The 26,090-nt window shown below is 36.6% G+C and overlaps 4 protein-coding genes across 19 annotated transcripts in view; 1 reads left to right on the top strand and 3 right to left on the bottom strand.

The window, feature by feature from the left end:
- The window catches only part of LOC127850214 (protein still life, isoform SIF type 1-like), a 353,922-nt gene that overhangs the window by 2,942 nt on the left and 324,890 nt on the right, over window positions 1-26,090 (bottom strand). For 2 of the 8 annotated variants that reach the window (XM_052383076.1, XM_052383077.1), the window contains exons 24-26: window positions 7,550-7,746; window positions 6,041-6,341; window positions 4,277-4,335 (exon numbers count right to left, since the gene is read on the bottom strand). The exons of 4 other annotated variants lie outside the window; for them this stretch is intronic. In XM_052383076.1, the coding sequence (XP_052239036.1) occupies window positions 4,294-4,335; window positions 6,041-6,341; window positions 7,550-7,746 (540 nt within the window). In that variant the 3' untranslated portion in view covers window positions 4,277-4,293. The remainder of the gene's footprint in view (window positions 1-4,276; window positions 4,336-6,040; window positions 6,342-7,549; window positions 7,747-26,090) is intronic. 2 more of the 8 variants (XM_052383075.1, XM_052383074.1) reach the window with 2 other exon arrangements.
- The window catches only part of LOC127850221 (osteopetrosis-associated transmembrane protein 1-like), a 256,800-nt gene that overhangs the window by 22,908 nt on the left and 207,802 nt on the right, over window positions 1-26,090 (bottom strand). The window lies entirely within an intron of this gene.
- LOC127850216 (actin remodeling regulator NHS-like) overlaps window positions 1-26,090 on the bottom strand; it is a 331,736-nt gene that overhangs the window by 155,994 nt on the left and 149,652 nt on the right. The gene's annotated exons all lie outside the window — the stretch shown is intronic.
- The window catches only part of LOC127850217 (membrane-bound transcription factor site-2 protease-like), a 257,498-nt gene that overhangs the window by 182,100 nt on the left and 49,308 nt on the right, over window positions 1-26,090 (top strand). The gene's annotated exons all lie outside the window — the stretch shown is intronic.

The following is a 26,090-nucleotide window of genomic DNA, read 5'->3' as shown; positions in this document are numbered from 1 at the left end:
GAAGAACACGATATTACAAATTCATCACAACAACTCATTCGTGACACACTCATGAACACATCTTTTACATGTGCGCTATCACTTCGTGTCTAGAGCCTTATGCAAATGCTTGAATGTACAGACCACCTAGTTATTAGATTGGGATCATTACTATGTAACGCAAAGTTCTAAGCAGCCTAATGACTTATTCAACATAAAGCATTGAACAACTGTGGGGGTAAATTATTTTTTAAGTTATTTGTAAAGTTTGTGAAGAAACATGCAATGCTGGCTTCTATTCATGGGTTAATTGAGGCCAATCAAGGACTTTTATTTCCACTTTTATGACATTTTGCGTTTAAAGTAAGTCACTTCTTTGCGATAATCCAAATTAGGCGGAAAGTTTCCTAGCTGATTAGCCTGTGTGATCTAAACTGGCCAATCTGGGACGACACTTAACGCATATACATTAAGCCCCGTGTTTTCAGAGCTAAGCTTATTAATATTACCACCACCTTTTGGGATTGGGTTTCAGACTAAAGACGGTTCAATTACAATGGCAACCAAGTACGGAGCATAAAATAAACACAGGAAACATAATGGGTGGAGCAATAAATATATTAAAATGTGTAAATTCAGTAAGAACTTCATAGTTATAATGTAAGACATCAACAAATACTAGTAACACATAATAAGAAAGATGTCAAATAGACACTGGGCATGCTATAAAATATGCAAAAAACACAGAATGAAGGCTTACTAAGTAAGTACTGCCTCATTATGAGCATGACCACATGAAAATGCAGAAGAACAACTAAGGGGATTATAGTAACAATACAAAAAGGTATATAAAATGCAACAATGCTAGAAACACATGTAAGCTTATTACATTTCCTGCAGAGTTTTTCAAGAATAAAGAATATGCATGTTTGTGTGACGAATAAAAATGTGTGCATTACAAAGCATAAATACAAATGCAATGGTGACCGATGCTTATCAATGATAATATTTCTATGCAATATGACAATTAAAAAGAAACATAGAAACGGACAAGAGCTGTTCATAAAACATTTATGTCTTTTTAGTTTTTGAGCAATTCATCGACCTCTTGTGTCTTTTTTTAAAATATAAAATACGCTGTTCACCAAAGCAGGCAAGATTACTGTTCAAACATAAATTGTTCAATAAATAAGGGTCATATCTTGGTAATTTTCTATGGCAAAAATCTGTCGAACATACAACTTTAATATTATAATTTGAAACATTTTTAACAAGTACTCTGAAATTTTGATGAAAACTATAACTCTTGTAAAGAGAGAACAAACAAGTTTTAATTGAAATTACATATGTATATTTATAAGCAATAACTCAATAATGCCCAAGGTGATTGGGCTGATTTTCTTATGAAACCTTGATACTTTGCGCACACAAATGTTGATATAGTTTGGTGAAGTTCAAATGAAAAAAACTGATTAAATTGATGATCCATACTAAAAAATGTTTTACCTATCAGGCAACCCACCAACCAACAGAGTCAGACAGACTGACCTAATTGACATAAGAAAACCAATACATTTTGCAATAGATAACAGGGGGAATTTTTTTAAACAGGGAAGGGAGAGATGATGAGGTAGAGTGAAGGGGTAAGCCACTTTATAATGTACTCTAACCATACGAGTCGCATTCTGAGAAAACTGGGCATAATGCATGTGCATAAAGTGTCATCCCAGATTAGCCTGTGCAATCCGCACAGGCTAATCAGGGACTACAATTTCCGCCTAAATTTGATTTTTGCTAAGAAGAGACTTCATTTAAACGAAAAATGTCATAAAAGCAGAAAGTGTCGTCCCTGATTAGCCTGTGCAGACTGCACAGGCTAATCTGGGACAACACTTTACGCACATGCATTATGCCCAGTTTTCTCAGAACACAACTCATATATATACATAACAAGATGATACAATAAACAAACATGTTTCGCGGCTTAAGTGTGGCACTTTTATGTGATATAGAAACAGTAAGTTTCACACTCAAGTTTCTTAGAATAATTGTATCGCCCTATCACGTCAGATTTGATGTTGAGTATAAACATATGCGTCATCAAATTTCATGTTTTATATATGTTAGATAGGTAAAAAGTGTTTAAGTTGAAGTATAATAACATCTTGCAGAGACATAATCAATTAAATAATTTTATTGTATGCAATTCTAAGTGTAAATATTTTAGTAGCTGTTGTTTCTAAGAAATTAATAAGGTCTACAGACAAAAGCCCAGTGCAAAGATAACATTTTACAGTACATGACAGTGGCATTCAAAAAGATAACACAATTCTGTAATAAGTTACAATATGACATTCAAAAATACTAAAGTAAATGAATGTGTTTAACATTAAGACTTTCTTGAAAAAATATCAAAAGCTGGTTTGTCGTATTTGCTAACATTTGCTAAAGGAAATTTTTTTAGTAGAAAACAGGCAAGTGTAATTCGAGTAAAAACAAAATGCATACCGGGTAAATTTTAGCTATATTATATAATAATTATAACTAAAAGAATGGAATATATATAGATTTTTTTAAGTTTGTATGGAAATACTATATAATTATGTAGTATTTAATCTGTTAATTAACAATAAAAAAGTTAAACACATTTCCTACAAATCAACTTGGAAAAAAGTCTAACAATCATATCCAAAATATAATATACATAAGAGACAAATATTGCTGCAGAAATGAACTGAAATAGAGGACAATATAAGATGAAGCAGTGGCATTCATATAAAACGCTGGATTTCCAAGACATGGCAAATATGCACACAAACAATACATGGCTTCATCATTTTGCTGCACTTACATTAAATGATTCATTAAAACAAAACACAACTCAAAATATAAGTAATGAAATTAGAATCTGAATATATTTGCATTTTTGTCATTTCTAATAAAAATGTTAGATTTATCTTTAACATTTTTGGGTAGTCATATTTTAATTGTAATTGTTTTTTGTCTACAAATGTTTGAGAAAAAGTTTAATTATAAAATTGAGAAAAGGTATCCTTTTTTATAATTAAACTCTATGTAGTGTTTGTGTGGTGTACAATACAACTGGCATCATGTACAGAATGGCAACACGGGAAGATAAATAATGATGAAATGCTAAACTGATATTGTGGTTCAACCCATACCAGTGGATTGGGGTGCTGAAAAGCGCAGCCAAACTTAGTAAACTTGGCTAAGAGAATTTGTCATTATTTTGCAAGTTGAACTGATAAAATTAGAATATCCAAAGAGTCAAATAAGAATAAAAAATGGGATTACATTGTTTGAAGTAGAACCATCCAGAACAATAAAGAATATCCGCTCATTATTACAATTTAAAATTTACTGTATCGATATATTATAAAGTACAAAGCTATGAATTTTTTCATGTTATTTTGGTGCAAGTTATAAAATTGCTCTGCATTAAACCAACAAGAATGATCTGTTTCCCTTAAAAAGAGAGACCAAGATATAAAAGTTTGGCTGTAAAACTAAGACGTCCCGAAAGCCAACAGTATGACAGATATGTCGGACATGTGTGTAGTACATCTTAAAATGAATAGTGTACTTTCTTATATTTTCTTAGAATATGAGGGATGAACAATGCAGCTGTCATTTTAAAAGTATAAGGTATACATCTTCATAAACAAGATGTCTTACAGCTTTTTTTAATAGTTTAAAAAATATTCTATGAGAAACATTTCAATACAAAACTGCATGTAAGTAAAGCGTGTTAACTTTTTCAGTGCTGGAACCGAATTTTGAAGGCCTTTGCAAACAGTTTGGATCCAGATGAGATGCCACAGAATTTGGCGTCTCATCAGGATCCAAACTGTTTGCTATTCTGATAGTATTCTATGAAAAAAAACGAAGAAAATGCTAATTTTAGAAATTCAGCAGACGACATTTTAGCAGACGACAAATTTCCCAGCATGCAAAGGGTTAAGAAGGTTGTCTAACAGAGTGTCCAACACTGTTTGATCTTTCCAGATGCCTGTAAACTAAGGTCGCCATTGAGTACATGATGTAAGCCATGTCATGCCAAAATTGGTCCTGTGGCATATGCAGCCAGCGGAACTCCAGACCAGCCTGCACATCAGCCCAGTCTGGTCAGTAGCTAACAAGATTTTTAGGTATCATTGTCGGACAGGATAGCACATGACCAGACTAAAAGGATGCGCAGGCTGGTCTGCAGCTATGCTGACCGCATATGACATTAGATCCAATTTTGCATGAGGCAGCTTATTTCCCACCTTATTACCTGTACATTACACTCTCTCACACAAACTCTGCTTCATTTTCCTCAGACTCACTGAGATTCTGTAACACAAGGTGTCAGTGGTTATTAATCATTCATTTAAATAACACTTTATGTATTATTAACCCTTTACTACTTAGATAGGTATTTTCATACATTTGTAGTCCCTTAGAAAGTTTAATTTAATTTTAGGCCATTCTTACTAGATCCAAGTTTTAGAGGCTTTAGTTTCAACCATTAGATACTAATGAGCAGCAAACATCATAAAACCTGAACAGAATGCCAGTTACTCACTTTTTTCACTTTGCTTCTAAGTGGGAAAGGGTTGAATCACACTTTAAAGATTATTAATACATGTAAACAATTTCTGTACCAGTATTAAACAATGTACACATATACAAATCTTATTGATCCGACTGCTCTGTTTTGATCATTTTCATCAGTTGAGCTGCGTTCTGGAAAAACAGGGCTTCACTCCTGTTCTTGAAGTGTTGCCCCAGATAAGCCTGTCAGCTAGGGGCTAATCAGGATGACACTTTCCACTTCTAAGGGATTATTTGTTAAAAGAATGTCTCTTCTAAACAAAAATCCAGTCTAGGCGGAAAGAGTCGTTCCTGATTATCATGTGTGGGATTGCACAGGCTAATTTGGGACAGCACATTCATAATGCACTTACATTAAGCCTATTTTTCCAATTACAAGGCCCCATGAAATTCACAATTTATACACAAAATGTGTCAAATAAATAATTTCTTATTTTAAAACTAAATTTAATCTATTTTTGCCATGTAAAAATGTGGTATTTAAAATTTGAAGCATTCTGAGACCATGAAAATCGCTTGTAAATAATAATTCAAACAACTACAAAAACACACATTAGGAAAGAACATTACCTTATTTACTTTTCATTATAAATTGCATTGAGTGAAAAAAATCAACCTCTGGTTTACCATCTAGTTTATAAGAAATGTTGAGATGTCTGTAAAATCTTTTCATAAATATGTTCACTTTTCAAGACTTCATAGCAAAGTAAATTACATTTTCTTCTTGATTTTGAACAGGTGAACTTAGGTACTTAAGGATGGAAGAAAATGTTTTAAGATACTTCAATTTGATGAACTCATTAAAAGCCATTTTTATGACACCAATAACATTTGTTTGATGTTAAGAGTATGAAAGAATATACAAATTTGGCACCTATGCAATATTTACAAACAAATGTGTAAAAGTTAGTTGTCAAAAACATATAAAATAAGGTTAAAAAATAAATAACTATAAATAAATGCAACATTTTGAACAATCATTGTCAAATTAAAAAACAACTGAACACAATTTTTAAAACATACTGTAGTATTAAGCATATAATGACTTGAACAAAAACATTCGTTAACATTCAGTATCCTTTAATAAACTACACTCCTGTTCGGAGTTCTTTAGCACTAGTTCAGGGGTCACCTTTTTATTGACCTTCACCATTTCTAAGCGTGACTGCCTGAACTGCTGTTGCTTAGCAACATTAGCCTCATTTCTAGGTTTCCAGACTGGAGATCCCATAGGGGGAGTTTCTGCTTTCGCACTTATGAATTTTAAAGGATTCGCACTTGCAAAAGTCAATTTTGCTGACGAACCGGAATAATGACTAGAGGTGCTAAGATTTGAACACGAAGAATTCTCACTACTTGCACTAATACTATTACCACCATTATGTACAATATGAGTCTCTGATGAAGCAACGTTACCCTCATCCTCAAAATCGTCAGAACTTACTTCGTTCAAATCGCCAACTGTTTTGCTTCGCATTCTGAACACGCCTTCTTCGTCAATTTTAAACTTCTCTTCAAGCTCCATTGAATGTCTCTCCACATCTGTTTTACCATTAGAGTTATTACGTTTCTTACTTAAGGTGCTACGGGAATTAGTCTGTAAAGCCTCAAGGCGTTTGCCACCACATGGAATGTATTTATTTTTACTCGAGCTGCTACCACTTGATGGCAAGTTCATCTTACGAACACAGTCACGAATTGTCTGACGTATTATCCTCATAAAGTCCGTTTTTGCTTCCAAAGTACTGAAACGCAAATAAATGAAAGTGGATTTAAAAAACAACAACACACAACTATAATTTTCGAGTGTTTCATATCCCTTACAACTCTGTCCTGACTTATTCAGCTTTTTCTTGTATAAAGAGTTGTTTACAAGGCATTTTATGAATGGAAATTAATCTCCAGATACAAGCCTGGAGGGATCAGCATGAGACATCAGTTTAAAAAGTCCAAGGTAGATCAAAATCAGACTTAGATGGGGGCTGAAATAGCATGCACCTCCCAAATCTTCAACAAATTTTGTTGTGGGTCTATTTTTTTCAATTATCCTTACCTAAATGTATGTAAACTTTGTGATTTGATGAATTTGACAAGTCAGCTCACAGTACGTTTTAAAGCAAACATGCATTTTTTTGCTGAATGATTTGTTTGCTAAATTGTTCCTTTTTGTCGATGTAACATTTAAGTATTTAAACTACAATAACAAGCAGTTTGGACAATGTCATGGTGTTACATGGTTTTTGAAGGGATAGGTTTAAGAACGATTGGTAATGGTTATGTAGTCCAAACCCCCTTGCGAAAAATCCAGTATGGCCACTTGTAAATGATTTTGTATAGCATTGGTGACATAATTTGAAATTGCTAATGATTAAATAATTAACCTTTAATAATTTTGTGAATAAAATGATAAAAAACAAAACATTTCCACAGCTGTGGCTGTAAACACAAGTACATGTACAATCATGACTTCCTACTATTTTGAGTGTGGAAGAGGGGAGCAGGGTATAAAATTACACCTTCCCGCTCACATTTATATTTAGCTCTGGCCGAGTATGATTCCCGAAATGCTCCCCCAAATCCGCATTCCCATTTTTCAGCGTTTTGATGTTGTTACATTGCTTGCATTTATAATGCATACCGGTATATCAAACTGTAAATAAGTGTAACTAATCATATAAAGTTCATGTAATATTTACATAAACATGGTTAATTTTTCGGCTAAATGCCAAACTGTCCAGACGCTTTCAAAAACACAATTTAAAAGGACAAATAAGTCTCGGTGGATAGAATAATTATACAAAAGGATTACTATTAAGGGCCATCACAAAGAAAGTAAGGGCGACAAGTTTTTGTCAGCTGGTAGTTCTTGGGGGATGGGAGTTGCTTTTTGCACATTTTGCACCCCTGATATTTGGCACCCCTGGGGAAATGGTGGGAAGATTCTTTTCTTTACCTATTACAGAACTGGTAGACCCGTTCTGGTCTAGCCTCAGTGTCACAGCGTGAGTGTACGAGCTCCCACCAGAAGTGCCCATCCATATCACCGACCTTCCCAATGCGCACCTGGACATCCTGCACGGGAATCAACGTACGGAATCTCTCTGCCGTGTCGTAACTCTCACTGAACAGACCGCGAGCAGCGCTGGCCCCCTGGAAATGACAAGGCAATAGTGGTCAACATTGACACAAGCCCTGCATTGGTAAAGTGGTTTAAGTGGAAAGTGTTGTCCCTGATAAGCCTGTGTGGACTGCACAGGCTACTTTTGGACAACACTTATCGCACATGAATAAAAAACCTTTTCCCAGAGCACAGTTCATTAAAAAAAATTGGGCCGGCAAAAGTGATGAAAATTACTACAAAACCCGCAAATCCTGCAATGGTAAATTGTGAATTGAGCATGCTCAGAATGCCGCCAAAACACTGACAGACTTTAAACTTTTAAAACTTACAATATGCACAAAATTACTGGTAAAATCCACCAAATTAATCTAATTTTGGTGTCTTATTGTTACTCCGGAACAGCCTATTTTTTTATACAAAAACTACATTAACTTACAAAGCCATTCATATGTACCCCTTTAGATTTTCTTCGTTTCAACCTTTCCCGACAAAGGAAGACTACTCCAGTCTTGAAGACAAACACGGTGCTCTCCAGTTCTGTCCCTTTCTTGACCTTGCCCAGACTGTCTGTGACGTTACACCACTCCACCGTGCCATACATCTGCAGCTCGCCTACACTCAGGTCTGCAGGCTGAAAGAATACAATATAGGCAAACCGTAACAGTCCAATATAGGCATACAGTGTAACTCGCAGTCTGTTCAGGTGTTATGCTGTTTGCTGCTCATCAGTATCTTAAGGTTGGAAATAAAGCCTTCAAACTTGATTCTAGTAAAGATTTTAAATTTAATTAGATTTTCTAAGGGACTACAAACGCATCAAAGTGTGTTTCTATGGGGTAAAGCTGCTGATGTTGGCAAAATAAAAACTGCTTGTTGGGAGCTCAAAGTCCTCGGCCTATATTCAACAAACAGTTCTTAGACTTAAGTTTAAGCATTAAGAACATTCTTTAGATATAATTACTCAAGAATTGCTTTTACTTTGAGTCAAACTTGGCATTAACTTTATTATTCATTTAGAACATTTTGTTGAGGGTAAAATAATTTAAACACTGTAAGTTTTTTCTTGGTTCTGAGACTTTTCTTTATTCTAAGGTCAAAAAATGGGTTGATGAATACAGCCCAGGTAGAAAATTTCACCGAAAAGTGCAACATTTTAAAGATGCTTGTCCTAAGTATAACATTTTTTCTATGCCTCTGGTATATTTGGAAAAAAAAAATGAGAAAAAATACCTGTCACTGCATGCAACTGATTGCCATCTACGAGTAACTGAGATATGGAGATTTTTTTTTAACAGCAATGAGAAATTTAAAATAAACAATACAATCTACATTGAACACATTCATCAAACTGTGTTTCTTAATAAAAACACAAAATTATTAGATATATGCTGACCATAAAGGCTAAATAATAGATGGTTGAGCTGGTTGTTTAACTGAATATATCTCACATGAGAACAACAGACAAGGGATGTCCATACAAAGAAATAAAACAACCCACAAAGCTTACAGTTTTCAGAGGATAAATGTCCTTGAACATCTTGGAAAGGTCGTCAAATATTGCACCGTATTCCTCATAGATCTTCTGCATCTCGTTGATATGTTCTGCCACCGCCTCCATCCCTTTCCTCGCCTCTGCAAACAAAGAATACTTTAGTTTTAGTTTAAAACTATCCATTAAATCATGCTTATTGAGAAACTTTTCAAGTCCATTTCATGGGTAAAACTAGTATGATGTGTCTTTAATAAGAAAAGATCAGTTTTCCTGCAGAGTGCAAAGCTTTCTATCAAGAATAAAACATTGCCCAAGTATATGAGCCTTGCTTTGAAAAACAAGAGCACCGCCTTGCGGGTGCAGACCGCTCATCTATTTTCTTTTTAAAGGTGAAGGGACTCTCAATTTCAATCACAAAGGAGGGAGGGGTGGAGTGAAGAGGGGTGTATAGTGTGGGGGTGTAAACTTTATTACATTATCTTCCAAAAATGCAAAAAAAAAATGCAAAAAAAATTATACGGGGGTGGGGGGGAGGGTGGGTGGGGGGGGGGGGATTCTTGGGTGCGATGGTTAGACGGTATTTCAAAAATAAAATAATAAAAATAAATATTTGTGTTTTTTAACTGTTTCAAAAACAAAATTTTGGGGGTGGGGTGTGGGGGGGGGAAAGATTGAGGGTGTGGTAGTCATTTGTGAGATGATCTTAAAAAAAAATGAAAAAAAAAAAATTAGGGGGGAGGGAGGATTCGGGGGGGGGGGAGGGAGAGGGGGGGGGGGGGGGGGGCACGGGGGATGGTTTGGGTGGAGTCTATTGTGGTATGTCAGGTAAGAGTAGTTTTGTCAAAGTATCAATCAAATCTAATCATAAATAAAGAAGTTATGGCAATTTTAGCAATATTTAATAATTTGACCTTGAGAGTCAAGGTCATTCAAAGGTCAAGGTAAAATTCAACTTGCCAGGTACAGTAACCTCATGATAGCATGAAAGTATTTGAAGTTTGAAAGCAATAGCCTTGATACTTTAGAAGTAAAGTGGATCGAAATACAAAATTTAACCATATATTCAAAGTTACTAAGTCAAAAAAGGGCCATAATTCCGTAAAAATGACAACCAGAGTTATGCAACTTGTCCTTTTACTGTACCCTTATAATAGTTTGCGAGTGTTCCAAGTATGAAAGCAATATCTATGATACTTTAGGGGTAAAATGGACCAAAACACAAAACTTAACCAAATTTTCAATTTTCTAAGTATAAAGGCATACATGCCATAATTTCTTAGGTCCAAAGCGGGACATTCCATAAAAAATTGTCGGGACATTTGACCAAAAAGCAGGACACCTAAAACGATCTATCATTCCACCTTTACTATAGTCAGTATAGTACTAACAAAAACTCTTGATACTTTTTAGCTAAAGAAACTTCAGCGTACAGTTTATATAGTATTGACAGACCTGTAAAGTCGCGCCAGTAAAAAATCATAAAAAGCGACATTTAAAGTTATGGAAGCCAGAACTAGATACTTTTATTCAAGACATAAAACATCTGATATGAAGCATGAAATCTAAAACATAACAATAACAGTTTTATTAAATAAGACAATAGCAAACAACGAAGATAATATTCATCTGTTTAAGAGTACAAAATCTAGAACATTACGACAACAATACTCATTATATTAATTTCAATGGCAAACATTAACGCAGGGGAGGCTATCCAATTGACTGAAAGTACGGGTTACAGTACACTATCTACCGAACAGTTACATCAGTTTTTTTTCTTTTTCATAAAAACATCAGTTACACACGGAATGCGCGGCCGTACACATTTCCGTATTTTGTTTTCTTCCTATATACACAGATTAAACTGAATTGTGAATTGTCAGGCGCTGTATTGGGGTAGTGTCAAACTGTCATGAATAACAACACGTTGTTTTTATTAAAATAACACAAGACAAGATGGGTAACTCTTTTACTGTTTGTTGCGATGTTTTTTTAAGCATGTGTCCATGCGCAGTTTGTTACTTGTCAATTTCCGCGGCTTAATTGGAGTAGGGTCAAACTGTCATGCATAGCACCTCGTTGTATTTAGCTTAATTAGAGTAGGGTCAAACTGTCATGCATAGCACCTCGTTGTTTTTATTACAATTACACTAGACAGGATGGGTATCACTTATTGGACTGTTTGTTGCGATTTTGGTATATTGCACCTTCGGAATATCCCGCTATATTGGAACTAAACATTGAATGTAAAAGACTCATTTATGACGTAGCGTTAATTTTACAAAACAATTTTTGTTTTGTAAACCGTTTCAAACAAATACAAAATAAACACATTTTCAACATTTATTTCAATATTATAAAACTATCGATAGCAATAAGCGACCACTATCTGGAAGACCACCATGGTGTGAATGCCTGATGAAATCAATAATTAGCCGATAAATCGCTGATAAGGTGTCATAAACAACACTGGTACACACGATAAGTAGAATCGGATTGTTAATTGGGGGGCAATAAAGGGATTAGCGGTGTTAAGTGTTAGCGAAACAGAGCTTGAATAGCGAATATTATTGGGAACCTATACACCTTACATCGTTTTTTACGAATGTCGGGACAAATCGTCTCATGGCGGGACGGCGGGACAAAGGGCCCAAAAGCGGGACTGTCCCGCCGAGATCGGGACGTATGGCATGTATGATAAAGGGCCCATAATTCCGTCCAAATGCCAGTCAGAGTTACATAACTTTGCCTGCACAGTCCCCTTATGATAGTTAATAAGTGTTGCAAGTATGAAAGAAATAGCTTTGATACTGTAGGAATAAAGTGGACTTAAACACAAAACTTTACCAAATTTTCAATTTTCTAAGTATAAAAAGGGCACATAATTCTGTCCAAATGCCAGTCAGAGTTACATAACTTTGCCTGCACAGTCCCCTTATGATATTTAGTAAGTGTTGCAAGTATGAAAGCAATAGCTTTGATACTTGAGGAATAAAATGGACCTAAACACAAAACTTAACCAAAATTTTCAATTTTCTAAGTATAAAAAGGGCACATAATTCTGTCAAAATGCACGCCAGAGTTATCTAACTTTGCCTGCCCAGTCCCCTCATGATAGTAAGTAAGTGTACCAAGTTTGAATGCAATAGCATTGATTCTTTCTGAGAAAAGTGGACCTAAACGCAAAACTTAACCGGACGCCAACGCCGACGCCAAGGTGATGACAATAGCTCATAATTTTTTTTCAAAAAATAGATGAGCTAAAAAAGGATTTAATGTGCGTATAGTGTCATAACATTTTCCTGAGCAGTCTGCTTCCAGTTTTTGTGCCATGTTTTATATCAAGAATAAAACATTTGCCCATATATACGAGCCTTGCTTTTGAAAAACAGGATTTACTCCATGTGCGTAAAGTATTGTCACAGATTAGCCTGTGTAGTCTGCACATGCTTATCATGGACAACACTTTAAGCTTGTATGGTTCTTTTCATTTAAAGGAAGTCTTGTTTAAGCAGACAGTGTTGTCCCTGATTAGCCTGTGCACAGGCTAATCTAGCACAACATTTAACACACATGTTTTAACCCTTTACCCCATTAGAGGCAAAGTGAAAATGGCTTTTGCAACCAGAATAAAATCAGAACAGCCTGCGAGTAACTCGCAGTCTGTTCAGGTTTTATGCTGTTTGCTGCTGACTAGTACCTAAGGTTTGAAGATGAAGCCTTTAAAACTTGAATCTAGTAAGAAAGGTCTTAAATTAAGTTTCAAAAGGACAACAAATGCGTATCTAATTGGCAAATGGTTAAATTAAGTTTTCTCTGGGGTTGGCTCATATCCGACAATCTTTCTTACTACCCTGCACTTAACCCTTTGCATGCTAGGAAATTTGTCGTCTGCTAAAATGTCGTCTGCTGAATTAATAAAACTAGCATTTTCTTCGAATTTTTTTCATAGAATACTATCAGAATAGCAAACAGTTTGGATCAAGATGAGACGCCATGAGCATCCAGATGAGACGCCATGTTCTGTGGCGTCTTATCTGGATCCAAACTGTTTGCAAAGGCCTTTAAAATTCGGTTCCCGCGCTGAAAGGGTTAAACCCTGACTACATACCTGACAAGTGGTGATGCTCGTCAGACTCGGGGTCAGTGAGCTGACTACATACCTGACAAGTGGTGATGCTCGTCAGACTCGGGGTCAGTGAGCTGACTACATACCTGACAAGTGGTGATGCTCGTCAGACTCGGGGTCAGTGAGCTGACTACATACCTGACAAGTGGTGATGCTCGTCAGACTCGGGGTCAGTGAGCTGACTACATACCTGACAAGTGGTGATGCTCGTCAGACTCGGGGTCAGTGAGCTGACTACATACCTGACAAGTGGTGATGCTCGTCAGACTCGGGGTCAGTGAGCTGACTACATACCTGACAAGTGGTGATGCTCGTCAGACTCGGGGTCAGTGAGCTGACTACATACCTGACAAGTGGTGATGCTCGTCAGACTCGGGGTCAGTGAGCTGACTACATACCTGACAAGTGGTGATGCTCGTCAGACTCGGGGTCAGTGAGCTGACTACATACCTGACAAGTGGTGATGCTCGTCAGACTCGGGGTCAGTGAGCTGACTACATACCTGACAAGTGGTGATGCTCGTCAGACTCGGGGTCAGTGAGCTGACTACATACCTGACAAGTGGTGATGCTCGTCAGACTCGGGGTCAGTGAGCTGACTACATACCTGACAAGTGGTGATGCTCGTCAGACTCGGGGTCAGTGAGCTGACTACATACCTGACAAGTGGTGATGCTCGTCAGACTCGGGGTCAGTGAGCTGACTACATACCTGACAAGTGGTGATGCTCGTCAGACTCGGGGTCAGTGAGCTGACTACATACCTGACAAGTGGTGATGCTCGTCAGACTCGGGGTCAGTGAGCTGACTACATACCTGACAAGTGGTGATGCTCGTCAGACTCGGGGTCAGTGAGCTGACTACATACCTGACAAGTGGTGATGCTCGTCAGACTCGGGGTCAGTGAGCTGACTACATACCTGACAAGTGGTGATGCTCGTCAGACTCGGGGTCAGTGAGCTGACTACATACCTGACAAGTGGTGATGCTCGTCAGACTCGGGGTCAGTGAGCTGACTACATACCTGACAAGTGGTGATGCTCGTCAGACTCGGGGTCAGTGAGCTGACTACATACCTGACAAGTGGTGATGCTCGTCAGACTCGGGGTCAGTGAGCTGACTACATACCTGACAAGTGGTGATGCTCGTCAGACTCGGGGTCAGTGAGCTGACTACATACCTGACAAGTGGTGATGCTCGTCAGACTCGGGGTCAGTGAGCTGACTACATACCTGACAAGTGGTGATGCTCGTCAGACTCGGGGTCAGTGAGCTGACTACATACCTGACAAGTGGTGATGCTCGTCAGACTCGGGGTCAGTGAGCTGACTACATACCTGACAAGTGGTGATGCTCGTCAGACTCGGGGTCAGTGAGCTGACTACATACCTGACAAGTGGTGATGCTCGTCAGACTCGGGGTCAGTGAGCTGACTACATACCTGACAAGTGGTGATGCTCGTCAGACTCGGGGTCAGTGAGCTGACTACATACCTGACAAGTGGTGATGCTCGTCAGACTCGGGGTCAGTGAGCTGACTACATACCTGACAAGTGGTGATGCTCGTCAGACTCGGGGTCAGTGAGCTGACTACATACCTGACAAGTGGTGATGCTCGTCAGACTCGGGGTCAGTGAGCTGACTACATACCTGACAAGTGGTGATGCTCGTCAGACTCGGGGTCAGTGAGCTGACTACATACCTGACAAGTGGTGATGCTCGTCAGACTCGGGGTCAGTGAGCTGACTACATACCTGACAAGTGGTGATGCTCGTCAGACTCGGGGTCAGTGAGCTGACTACATACCTGACAAGTGGTGATGCTCGTCAGACTCGGGGTCAGTGAGATTACACAGCTGCTGAAGGAGCAGAGGGTATTTGAGTATTCGCTGTATGGGCTTGATCAGGTAGGAGTCCAGCGTGGCCGAGTGCTGGTGTTTTGGGTTTCGCGCTATCAGGAACTCTTTTAACTTCTCGTTGATTGTGTCTGCAAGTAAGACATGGTAGAAGGGTCCAGTGTGGTTTGAATGAATATATATGTTGTGATAATAATTAGTAAATAGTAAAGTTACTTTATCTAACACTTCTTTTTTAATTATGTTGTTTTGACCTTTTGGTTTTCTTGTCCATTTAAAAACGTAACAGTCTGTCATTTGATTCATTGCATATATATTGCAAAATGAATGTATCTAAATTCCCCTTTCCATCATTTGTTAAAAATGTGTTCACTTGGTTTTCATTTGGAAATGTGTTTGCGGACGGATTCAGTATTTTCAGTAGTTTCTCACATGAATTCAGTACCGGTATTTTCAGTAGTTTTTACCTGTATTCAGTAGTTTCTCACATTGCTTCAGTATTTTCAGTAGTTTTTTGTATCTGGTTTAAGTATTTTCACTAGTTTCTAACATGAATTCAGTATTTTCAGTAGTATCCAACCTGGATTTAGTACTTCAATAGTTTCTTACAAGGTTTCAGTACTTTCAGTAGTTTTTTTTAACTGAGTTAAGTATTTTAAGATTTCTTACCTGGTTTCTGTATTGCAGTAGTTTCTTACCTAAATTAAGTATTTTCAGTAGTTTCTCACCTGGGTTCAGTATTTTCAGTAGTTTCTTGTCTAAATGAAGTATTTTCAGTTGATTCTTGTGTTGGTTCAGTATTTTCAGTAGTTTCTTACATTGGTTCAGTATTTTCAGTAGTTTCTTACATAGGTTCAGTAGTTTCTTAAATTGGTTCAGTATTTTCAGTATTTTTTTAACCTGGGTTCAGTATTTTTAGTTTTTTTTATACCTGGGTTCAGTATTTTCAGTAGTTTCTTACCTGGTTTCAGTATTTTGAATAGTTTCTTACCTGAATTAAGTATTGACAGTAGTCTCTTACCTGCGTTCAGTTATTTCAGTAGTTCTTACCTGGGTTCAATATTTTCTGAGATCGGGAGTGGCTTGCACAGAAGGAGCTGTAGACTTTGAAGTGATTGGCGTAGAATAGGAAAGACCCTCCCAGGGAGAACAGGACCCGCTGAAAAATGACCCACATTAATTTGCAACTATTCCTCATCTCTCATTAAACATTGTGTTTCTCAACATAAAAATGTATTTGAAACAATTCAAACAAACAGTTTAGTGAATAATGTTACGATAATTTTGATTTTTTTCTACTTACATATAATATATTATGTTTGTTAAAAATAGCAAGAGGCATATTTTTGAAAAGATTATAGCAAAAAAGTTAAAGAAATGTGTTAAACATTAACAATCAATTTAAATTATTCAAATAAGGAATGCAGTTCAAACAATCTGCAAACTTAAAGACTGATAAAGAAAAAAAAATGTTTCAACAATATTTTTGTATTGTTTAGATACTCAAAGCTTAATTTCTGATGCAGATTTTTTACAAATAATATTTTTCATTACTTCCTTCCCAACAAAATTCTATATGAAAATTGGGCATATGCAAAGGTTTTTTTTCAAAGCGAAAAATCATACTACCAATGTTTACCAGTGGTGTCTAAGCCATACTTTTACATATTTTCACTGGGGCAAATAATGCAGTACAGTCATGTTACAACAAACAAGATATGTGTTTGTCAGAAACACAATGCCCCCTATTGCGCTGCTTTGAAGCCATGACCTTTGACATTGAATGATGACCTTGACCTTTAGCCACTCAAAATGTGCAGCTCCATGAGATACACATTCATGCCAAATATCAAGTTGCTATCTTCAATATTCAAAAAGATATGACCAAACTTTAACGAAGGTTAAAGTTTACGGAACGAAAAATACAATGATATTTGACCTTTGACCTTGAAGGATGACCCTGACCTTGACTTTTCACCACTCAAAATGTGCAGCTCAATGAGATACACATGCCTGCCAAATATGAAGTTGCTATTTTCAATATTGCAAAAGTTATAAAAGTTTTACCAAGGTTAAAGTTTTGTGACACACACATACAATTATTGACTGACACAATGACAGACAGACAGACAGACAGACAGACAGACAGACAGACAGACAGACAGACAGACAGACAGACAGACAGACAGACAGACAGACAGACAGACAGACAGACAGACAGACAGACAGACAGACAGACAGACAGACAGGCAGACAGACAGACAGACAGGCCAAAAACAATATACCCCAGATCTTAAGATCCAGGGGCATAAAAATACCACAAGATATCATGTATAACATGTACAACACTCAGACAGGATACCACAACATACCAAAACCTCCTCTTCCTTTAGTTGGCAGGCAGCAAATGAAAACGTATTATTAAATTGACTTTTTAAAAACATTGTCCAAAGAATTGCAACAACATAATATTCTATTTACCGTAAATTTGCGGCCATAAGTCGACCTAAAAACGCTCCCAAAATTGACTTCAAAAGTCAACTCGACTTATGGATGAGGTACTAAATAAAAATAAAAAATAAACATATTTCTGTGCCTTTTTTTAAAGTAATAAATCTCCAAAGCGGAAGAATAATGACTGTTTACGGTAAGGCCGACTCGTCTTTTACTTAAATGTCCGCCGATAATAAAATACTCATGTTTACATTGGTTTTTAATGCAATAATCTTCGTAATAAGTCCAAATAAAAACATGTAAAAATAACTTCGAAAATATTAAACATTTGTGAAATACGGTAAAGTGGCGAAAAATAAAAATAGCAATTTGTCTATCGATACATCGTCCGTTGTCTTCTAAGAACAATAGAAAATCGACTGCTGACACTTGTACCCATTTAAAGTTAATCCGTGTAAATACAAACTGTCAACAGGTGCAGATGTCTTTATGCCACCAATTATCGCTTCTCGGCCTTTTGACTAAGATCAAAGTGAAAAGTGTAGTGTTGGCATCCTTTCGATCATTTGTCTATAATTGCGTCACGCCTAAAATAGTTATCCGTTAATGATATGCACAACGGTTCTGCTGCAAACTACTTCTGACCAATCAAAAATAATTACTCGATTGTTGGATACGCCTTTAACCAATCGCTATTGTTCAACTTCACATTGTATATTTTTTGATTGGATGAAGGTGTGGTTTCGTTGATTTATTCACAACTGTCCCACAATTAATGCAAAATCGTTTCGTAAATATATAGATCTTATCTGAGTGAAGATTTCATTCATTGTTTGATTATAATAATATTACGCACTCACCCTGGATTATTAAAAAGTGTAATTGGACATATAAAATACACAATTACTTTCGATTATCTGCTAAGTATTATTAGAAAAGACGTTTTTCCAGTATGCAGAAAATATTCCTCGGGTATCTCGTGATTTACGAATATGTAACAGTCGAATAGCGAGCTATGCGAGTGTTGGTAAATTCACGTGTTTCACGCATAATGGCGAAAGCGTTGTTGATTATTTGAGAGCAAGTTACAATTATTTTGACCATATTATGAATTTCTGCGTTCAAGATTTTACCGAATTTTCACATCAATAGCACTAACATTTGAATACAAAAATATATGCTCATAATATAAACGCTGAAAGTTATTACGTTAAATGGGATAATAATTTTGATTTGTGAAGTATATATTAAGTTCGAAATAATGAATGATATGTTATTATGATTTTGAACAATAAAATATATTTTTCGTGATAATAAATAATTGAAACGTTGAATGTTTCATTTTAAATATTTTTTTATTATTAATATCCCAAAAAATGTCAACTGCCGGTACAAAAGCCCTCAGAACCATGACTAAAACGTCACTTAAACATGTCCGAGATATTGAAGAAACTTACCCCCCGACTTATGGCAGAGTCAAGGCAAAAAACCAAGTTTTTCTAGCCACATTATACCCCTCGACTTATGGCCGAGGTAGACTTATGGCCGCGAATGTACGGTATGTGAACAGTGGCTTGAACCATTTAAAACTTCATTCACTTAAAACTTTAATTTTTGTCAGGAATATATGTCATATTATTAATTTTCCCCATGATTTATTAAAAAAAATCATGTAAGGAAATATGCGCCCTTCGTAAAAAGTAGACCTCACATCTGAGAATTTTGGTGAGGCTTCTGTGAAAAGTGAATGAGTGAAGACAGCTAGCTGAATTAGACAGCAAATTTTACCCTTTTTTTGCCAATATCTCTGAAGTGCCCTGCCGGATTATGCTTATTACCAAAAATGTTGCCTCTATTTTATTTTAACAAACATTTGAAGACATTGTTACTGAATATTTGATGACAACTGTATGAGTAAGAAAGTGCAAAAGGCAATATTAACATTTTTGGTGTAAGCAAAGAGCAATAACTCTAAAGTGACTGGTGCAAAATGGCTGTAATTGCCATATTATGTCTCATCATGAGATGGGCATATTAAAATAAAATCGCCAATTAAGGGCAAACAATTCATCTAGCCATCCGCATGAAGGTTAAACTTTAATATTTGACATGAAATGACTAACATTAAAAATCTGACTGTAAGTACCTACCCTGTAGCTTTTCATGTCTGCTCCAGTGAGAAATTCACTGTCATGACCGATGGACTCGACTAGACTCTGTAAAAACTGTCGCTGAAACACGGCTATTTCCTGAATGTTGCCAAAGATGTGATCAATCTCATCTGATGTCAGAAAGCTTTCCTCCTTCAAAGGCTCTAAGAAGCGTTTCAGTAGACAATTCAAGTCCTGTTACCAAATGAGAAAAATTGAGCCGGGTCCTGAGAAACTGGGCTTACTGCGGTTGCGTAAAGTATCGTCCCATATTAGTCGGATCAGAGGACACTTTCTGCTTTTATGGAATGTCTCGTTTGAAGCTTTTAAACCAAAATCCAGTTTAGGCGGAAAGTGTTGTCCCTGATTGCAAAGGCTAATCTGGGGCATCAATGCATTAACCCTTTGCATGCTGGGAAATTTGTTGTCTGCTTAAATGTCATCTGCTGAATTTCAAAAATTAGCATTTTCTTTGATTTTTTTTCAATAGAATAGAATATAGAATAGCAAACAGTTTGGATCCTGATGAGACGCCGCATTCTGTGGCGTCTCATCTGGATCCAAACTGTTTGCAAAGGCCTTCAAAATTCGGTTCCAGCACTGAAAGGGTTTAGCCCAGTTTTCCCAGAATAAGCCTTCATAAAAAAGGAGTGATGGCGCAGTTTATAGGTTGTCCACAAAGCAATCAGGAGGTTAGTTCTTTAGCCTGGGAGCATTGACAAAATCTTACCAAGAGTCACCAAAAACTACCTAAACCCAAAAAACCTGCTTGTATGAATAAGAATTAGGCTTTCAAAGCATTCAAGCTTAATTAGGTTAAAACTACAAATTGTGTATGAATATTGCATGGTAATTTTACTTGTGCGAGATTTTGCAATCCAATGGCCTTAGCACTGACAAATTCTCAATGATCACACCAATGTTATTTCAAACAAAGGATGGTTTGGAATCCTCATTGGAAAGTTGACAATCCAAATATTCGTATCACTGTCCCACATACTCACACAAAAATCGTTCCTATAAATGGATTGTTTATTAAGGCAATTCATACAATCACATCTGTTTACATTGAACAAAAAAGGGGAAACAATGGTACAAAAACGGTTATTTGTTAAACATGCCTTTTAATCATACTAAGCATGATTAAATTTTTAATTGTAACCCTCTACCACTCCGTTACACACACATATTTAGTCCCTTAACAAATCAAATTAAATTTACCACTTTTCTTACAAGATTCAAGTTTTATAAGCTCAATTTCCTACAATCAGGCACTGATGAGCAGCAAACAGTATAAAACCTGAACAGATTGCAGGTAACTTGCAAGCTGTTCTGGTTTTATGCTGGTTGCATAAAGCTGTGTTTCACTTTGTTTTTGAGACGGAAAGGGTAACTTGAAAACTGATCAGATCAGCTCTTTAGCACTGTTTACTCACATTGACGTACGCCTCCTCCGTGTTTACGAGCTCCTTGATGACCTTGTGTAACCTCTCCACCTCTGACAGCTGCCGGTTGCTATTGACAACCTCCTCACCTGGCTCCCTGCATATGGCTGTCACCTGGTCTGCACCCTGTCGACAAATGGAATCAGCCTGATTTATTTAAGCTGCTCTCTGGTAAAACTGGGTTTTATGCTTGTGCGCAAAGTATCATCTCGATTTAGCCTGCCCAGTCCTCAGGAAACAATTTTCCTCCAAAATGGGGCGAATTTTAACCCAAAGGGCATGACTTGAACCAATGTGGTAGAGTACCATCATTTTGATGTAATATGTCAATTACCAAACCTCTAGGCCTTGCAGTTTCCCAGATATGGATTTTTTAAGTTGTCAGTTTAAATGCATAAATGAAAGAAGAAAGCCCCAGAACAGGGCGGACTTTAAACCTATGATCTTGACATAAACAAACAAAGTAGAGGACCACAATATAATAAAAGTTGACAAATATATATAACCCTGGGCCTTGATGTTTGAAAGAATGAGATTTAAAGGATTTTTGCTATGTAAGTCTAAAACAATCAAATGGCTCCAGGGGAAGTTTTTCACCCCACAGACATGCTTTGAACACATTTAGTAAAGGACTAATAGACAATGTTATAAAAAAAGCCCTGACCCATGTGATTTTTGGAGATTTTTGAAGTTTTCATTGGTTGAATCCATTTTGAGCTCTGGTGACCTGCACATGCAATGGACAGGAACAATTTGAAAAACTTTGAAAGAGGGTCAACCAAGAATAATTGTTGTGAAAATTCATTCAAGTTTGTGAAGCATTTAAGGAGCAGAACTCTTTTGAAGAAAAAGTTTACTAAGTAGGGACTGATAGACAACACAGTATCCTAAAAGTTTCCATGAGCACAATGTGCTCAGGTCAGCTGCATATAATGTCTTGCACTTCTACTTAGTATAATAGCATATCTGTAAAGTTTCAAGTTGATATGCAGAAAACTGCGAGACAAGTTCACGACTTTAATTACAAAAGTACAATTAACTAAATATTTCACATTTCAAGGGCACACAAATTTGCAACAAATATTGAGAAACACTAAAAATTATGTCTTGCACTTCTAACTTTTATGTATAAACAAATATTACTAGAATTTCACATTAATGAACAGAAAACTTAGAGCCTAATTTGCGACACAAAGTAATTATGTGCAACAAACACAGACCAAAAGATCCACCCACAAACTGATAGTCTACAGGGTGATTCCAATTTACCCCCACCAACTGCGTTGACCAAAAACATTTATTTGATGGCAATTATAATTTCCAAAAGAGGGAGAACCTGTCGAGATAACTCTGATCAACAAAATTTGGTCTATCTATTCACAATAACACTTGGTCTCTTGCGAGAAAAAATCGCACACATGGCTGATAAGCCTCTCTGGCTCTAACAAAATGACAAGCAAAAAAAGTGGTATGTAACCTGTAGGAGAGCATCCACCTGGTCTGTGCTTGATTGAATCTTGTTTCCAGTTTGAGAGTGGTGCGGAGAACTTGTACAGCTCGTGTTCACAGAGCTAGAGGTACTTCCTGTAGGGAAAAAAAAGGCACTAAATATGCATAGTCACAGAGTTAAATATCTTGATTTTAAAAAATACGCTTTAAATCACCATAGATTTACAAAACTTTTGTTTTGCTGTTTTTTTTCTAACTTCCTTATAGAATGTTTTAATAAACTGTATGAAATCTTGATTTTTTTACAAATAGAAAATTGATAGTAGGACAAAAACAAGACCATCATAACAAAAAATTTCATTCTAAAATCCTAATATGCAAAAGATTTGCTACAAAATACAAAAAAAAAAAATTAGTCGTGTTCAGAGAAAACTCGGACTGCACAGGCTAATCTAAGACGACACTTAACGCACATACATTATGACCAGCTTTCACTAAACAAGACACATGTGATGATAAAATTGAGCCAGGCTATGGTAAAATGGGAGTTTATTGCAACAAATTTCCCAGCATGCAAAGGCTTAAAGTGTCCTCTGCACAGGCTAATCAGGGACAACTCTTCGCTTTTAAGGTATTTTTTGCTGTAAAATAGAATCTTCTAAACAATTAACAGTAAGGCCACTCACCTGTCGAGGGTGGTGGTATCTTCAGAGATTCAATACTGTTGTCACTGATGCGTGACTGGGTGGGTGGGGGAGGTAGCGAGGGCGGGGTTTCCATAGTAACAGCCCCGCTGGGCTGGAACATGGAGCGAACGGTGAAGCATATGGAGGTTGACTCGGTGAGAAGTTGCTCCACGTACACCATGTCAAGGTCGGAGACGATCTTACCATTGATGATCACAATCTCGTCGCTGGCTCGCATCCCTGCTCAGAATACAGATGCAACGTGAGATGTCAGAGATGTATCCAAAATGGATTCAGTTAAAATTGAGTGCACCCATGCGCCCAATAACTGAGCAATGCGATTTCTCTGTGACATTTTGGAATATAACTAGTTTACAGCTTAATAGACACATAGACATAACAAACTTGTAGCTGTCAGACAAAACAATCCTGAGATCTGAATATATTTGTCTGTTTTTATATGTAGCAAGTATACTGAGAAAAAGTCTAGGCTCTTTTTAATGCTCAAAATATGGTACAAATGGCTAAGAAAATATTTAATTAATAATGTCCTTTCCATTAAATATACAACTCTATATCAATTTAGCGATCATCTCTTCCCATATTTTATCTATAGGGTAAAACAAAACCCTTAAATTTGGAGGCTTGAATAAACTTCAAAAAAATGAACAGCATAAGTTTTGATTATAGCTAAATATAGATTTAGATGGCATGACTATAATAACTTGAAACTGACCTGAATGGCATGTCATACATCATCACACTTACCTTTCTGATCAGACAGGCTGCTGGGTCGAACTTCTGTGACGTAGATTCTCAAATCATCTTCCTTATCAAAATCTTCTGCCAGTTCTGCTTCTATTTTTAGACCAAAGTCTCTGTGCTTCTCGCATTTTGATAATTCTACCCGATACATGTACTTCTGACAAACTTCCACTAGTTCACAGCGCTGTAAAAATAACAAACACCATTGCAAGAAATTACTGATAGCTCACTACTTTATGTGCAGCATTTGTGTCCCTTAATATCATACAAATCTTTTTAAAACTTCAGTGATTAAATTTTCAAATTTGTTATCTTTTAACATGGAACAACGTAATAAAGCCTATTGTTGTAATCTTATTTTTAAATTTCATAGTGATAAAATGGATTGCATTTTGGCTAATTAAAGTAAATAAAATGTGATTTACATTTCAGTCAAAAACGATTGCGCATCAGGCATGGCATCTGTTACAGATAAATAATTAGCTGACAATTCACACTTTACCTTAAACATACTATTTGGCATAGTGTCATCATAATATTAAATAAGTAAATTATATTATCATTTTCTTAAAAAATTGTTACCTCGACATTGAACCTAGTGATCTAATTGTTATTCTTAACACAGTGTTTCACAAGGCTAAACATTTTGGTCAAGTTATTTTAAAAATTCTTTCATTGTGGATAAAGGTATAGTGCAGAAAAATTATCCATAAAACCACACACAAACCCAGCTATATATCTTCTCTCTTCCCCTACAATCAATGTTTGAAAGCAAACAAAGGCTGTTTGTAAAACATGCATGCCCCCCATATGGGGTGTCAGTTGTAGTGGCAGCCATTGTGTGAATACGTTTTTTGTCACTGTGGCCTTGACCTTTGACCTAGTGACCTGAAAATCAATAGGGGTCATCTGCCAGTCATGATCAATGTACCTATGAAGTTTCATGATCCTAGGCCTAATTATTCTTGAGTTATCATCCGGAAACCATATAACTGTTTCGAGTCACTGTGAGCTTGACCTTTGATCTAGTGACCTGAAAATCAATAGGGGTCATCTGCCAGTCATGATCAATGTACCTATGAAGATTCATGATCCTAGGCCTAAGCATTCTTGAGTTATCATCCGGAAACCATTTTACTATTTTGAGTCACTGTGACCTTGACCTTTAACCTAGTGACCTGAAAAACAATAGGGGTCATCTGCCAGTCATGATCAATGTACCTATGAAGTTTCATGATCTTAGGCCTAAGCATTCTTGAGTTATCATCCAGAAACCATCTGGTGGATGGACCGACAGATGGACCGACTGACATGTGCAAAACAATATACCCCCTCTTCTTCGAAGGGGGACATAAAAAAGGGGCAGATTTTTTAAAGGGAGTTTTTAAAATCAAATTATTTCCTCACAAGTTTCCTGATATTTTCCTTCCTATCGGGGTACTGGTAGCTGCCCTCTGGTGCCCCCTGCAGTCTGACGCGGACATAGTGGTCGCGAGGGTTGAGTTGTCGTCTGCTGCATACCGTCAGCAAAACGTCTTCTGCTGTCGTCGACTTCTTGATGCCCACCGTCACACTCTGGATAAAAGGATGGCAGTGTTATATGACTTCATTCATTGTTGGGTTGTAATAATGTATTAAATAATTACGTTTCAAAATGTGCATTATGCATTTATTTGTTTTTCATTTATAACTCTAAAAAATAGTAATAATGAGATGCCATAATTAGAATTTAATATATTACTTTTATTGAACATAATTTAATAATTGGAGCCCATAATTAGAATAAAATGCATTAGTTCAAATTGAAAATGTTTTTAGTTTAAAGAATTAGACAAATTATGGTCATACATTAAATAAAACTCTCAAGTAGCATTGTTTATTATATATATAAAAAAAGCTAACAGATCTGTTAAAGGCTCTTGGGTAGGTTATACATATCATATTACTAGGTC

Source organism: Dreissena polymorpha, chromosome 11 (genome assembly GCF_020536995.1).
Source record: "Dreissena polymorpha isolate Duluth1 chromosome 11, UMN_Dpol_1.0, whole genome shotgun sequence".
Lineage (NCBI taxonomy): Eukaryota > Metazoa > Mollusca > Bivalvia > Myida > Dreissenidae > Dreissena > Dreissena polymorpha.
The sequence above is the reverse complement of the archived record's forward strand: the minus strand, read 5'-3'. Positions and strand labels throughout refer to the sequence as shown.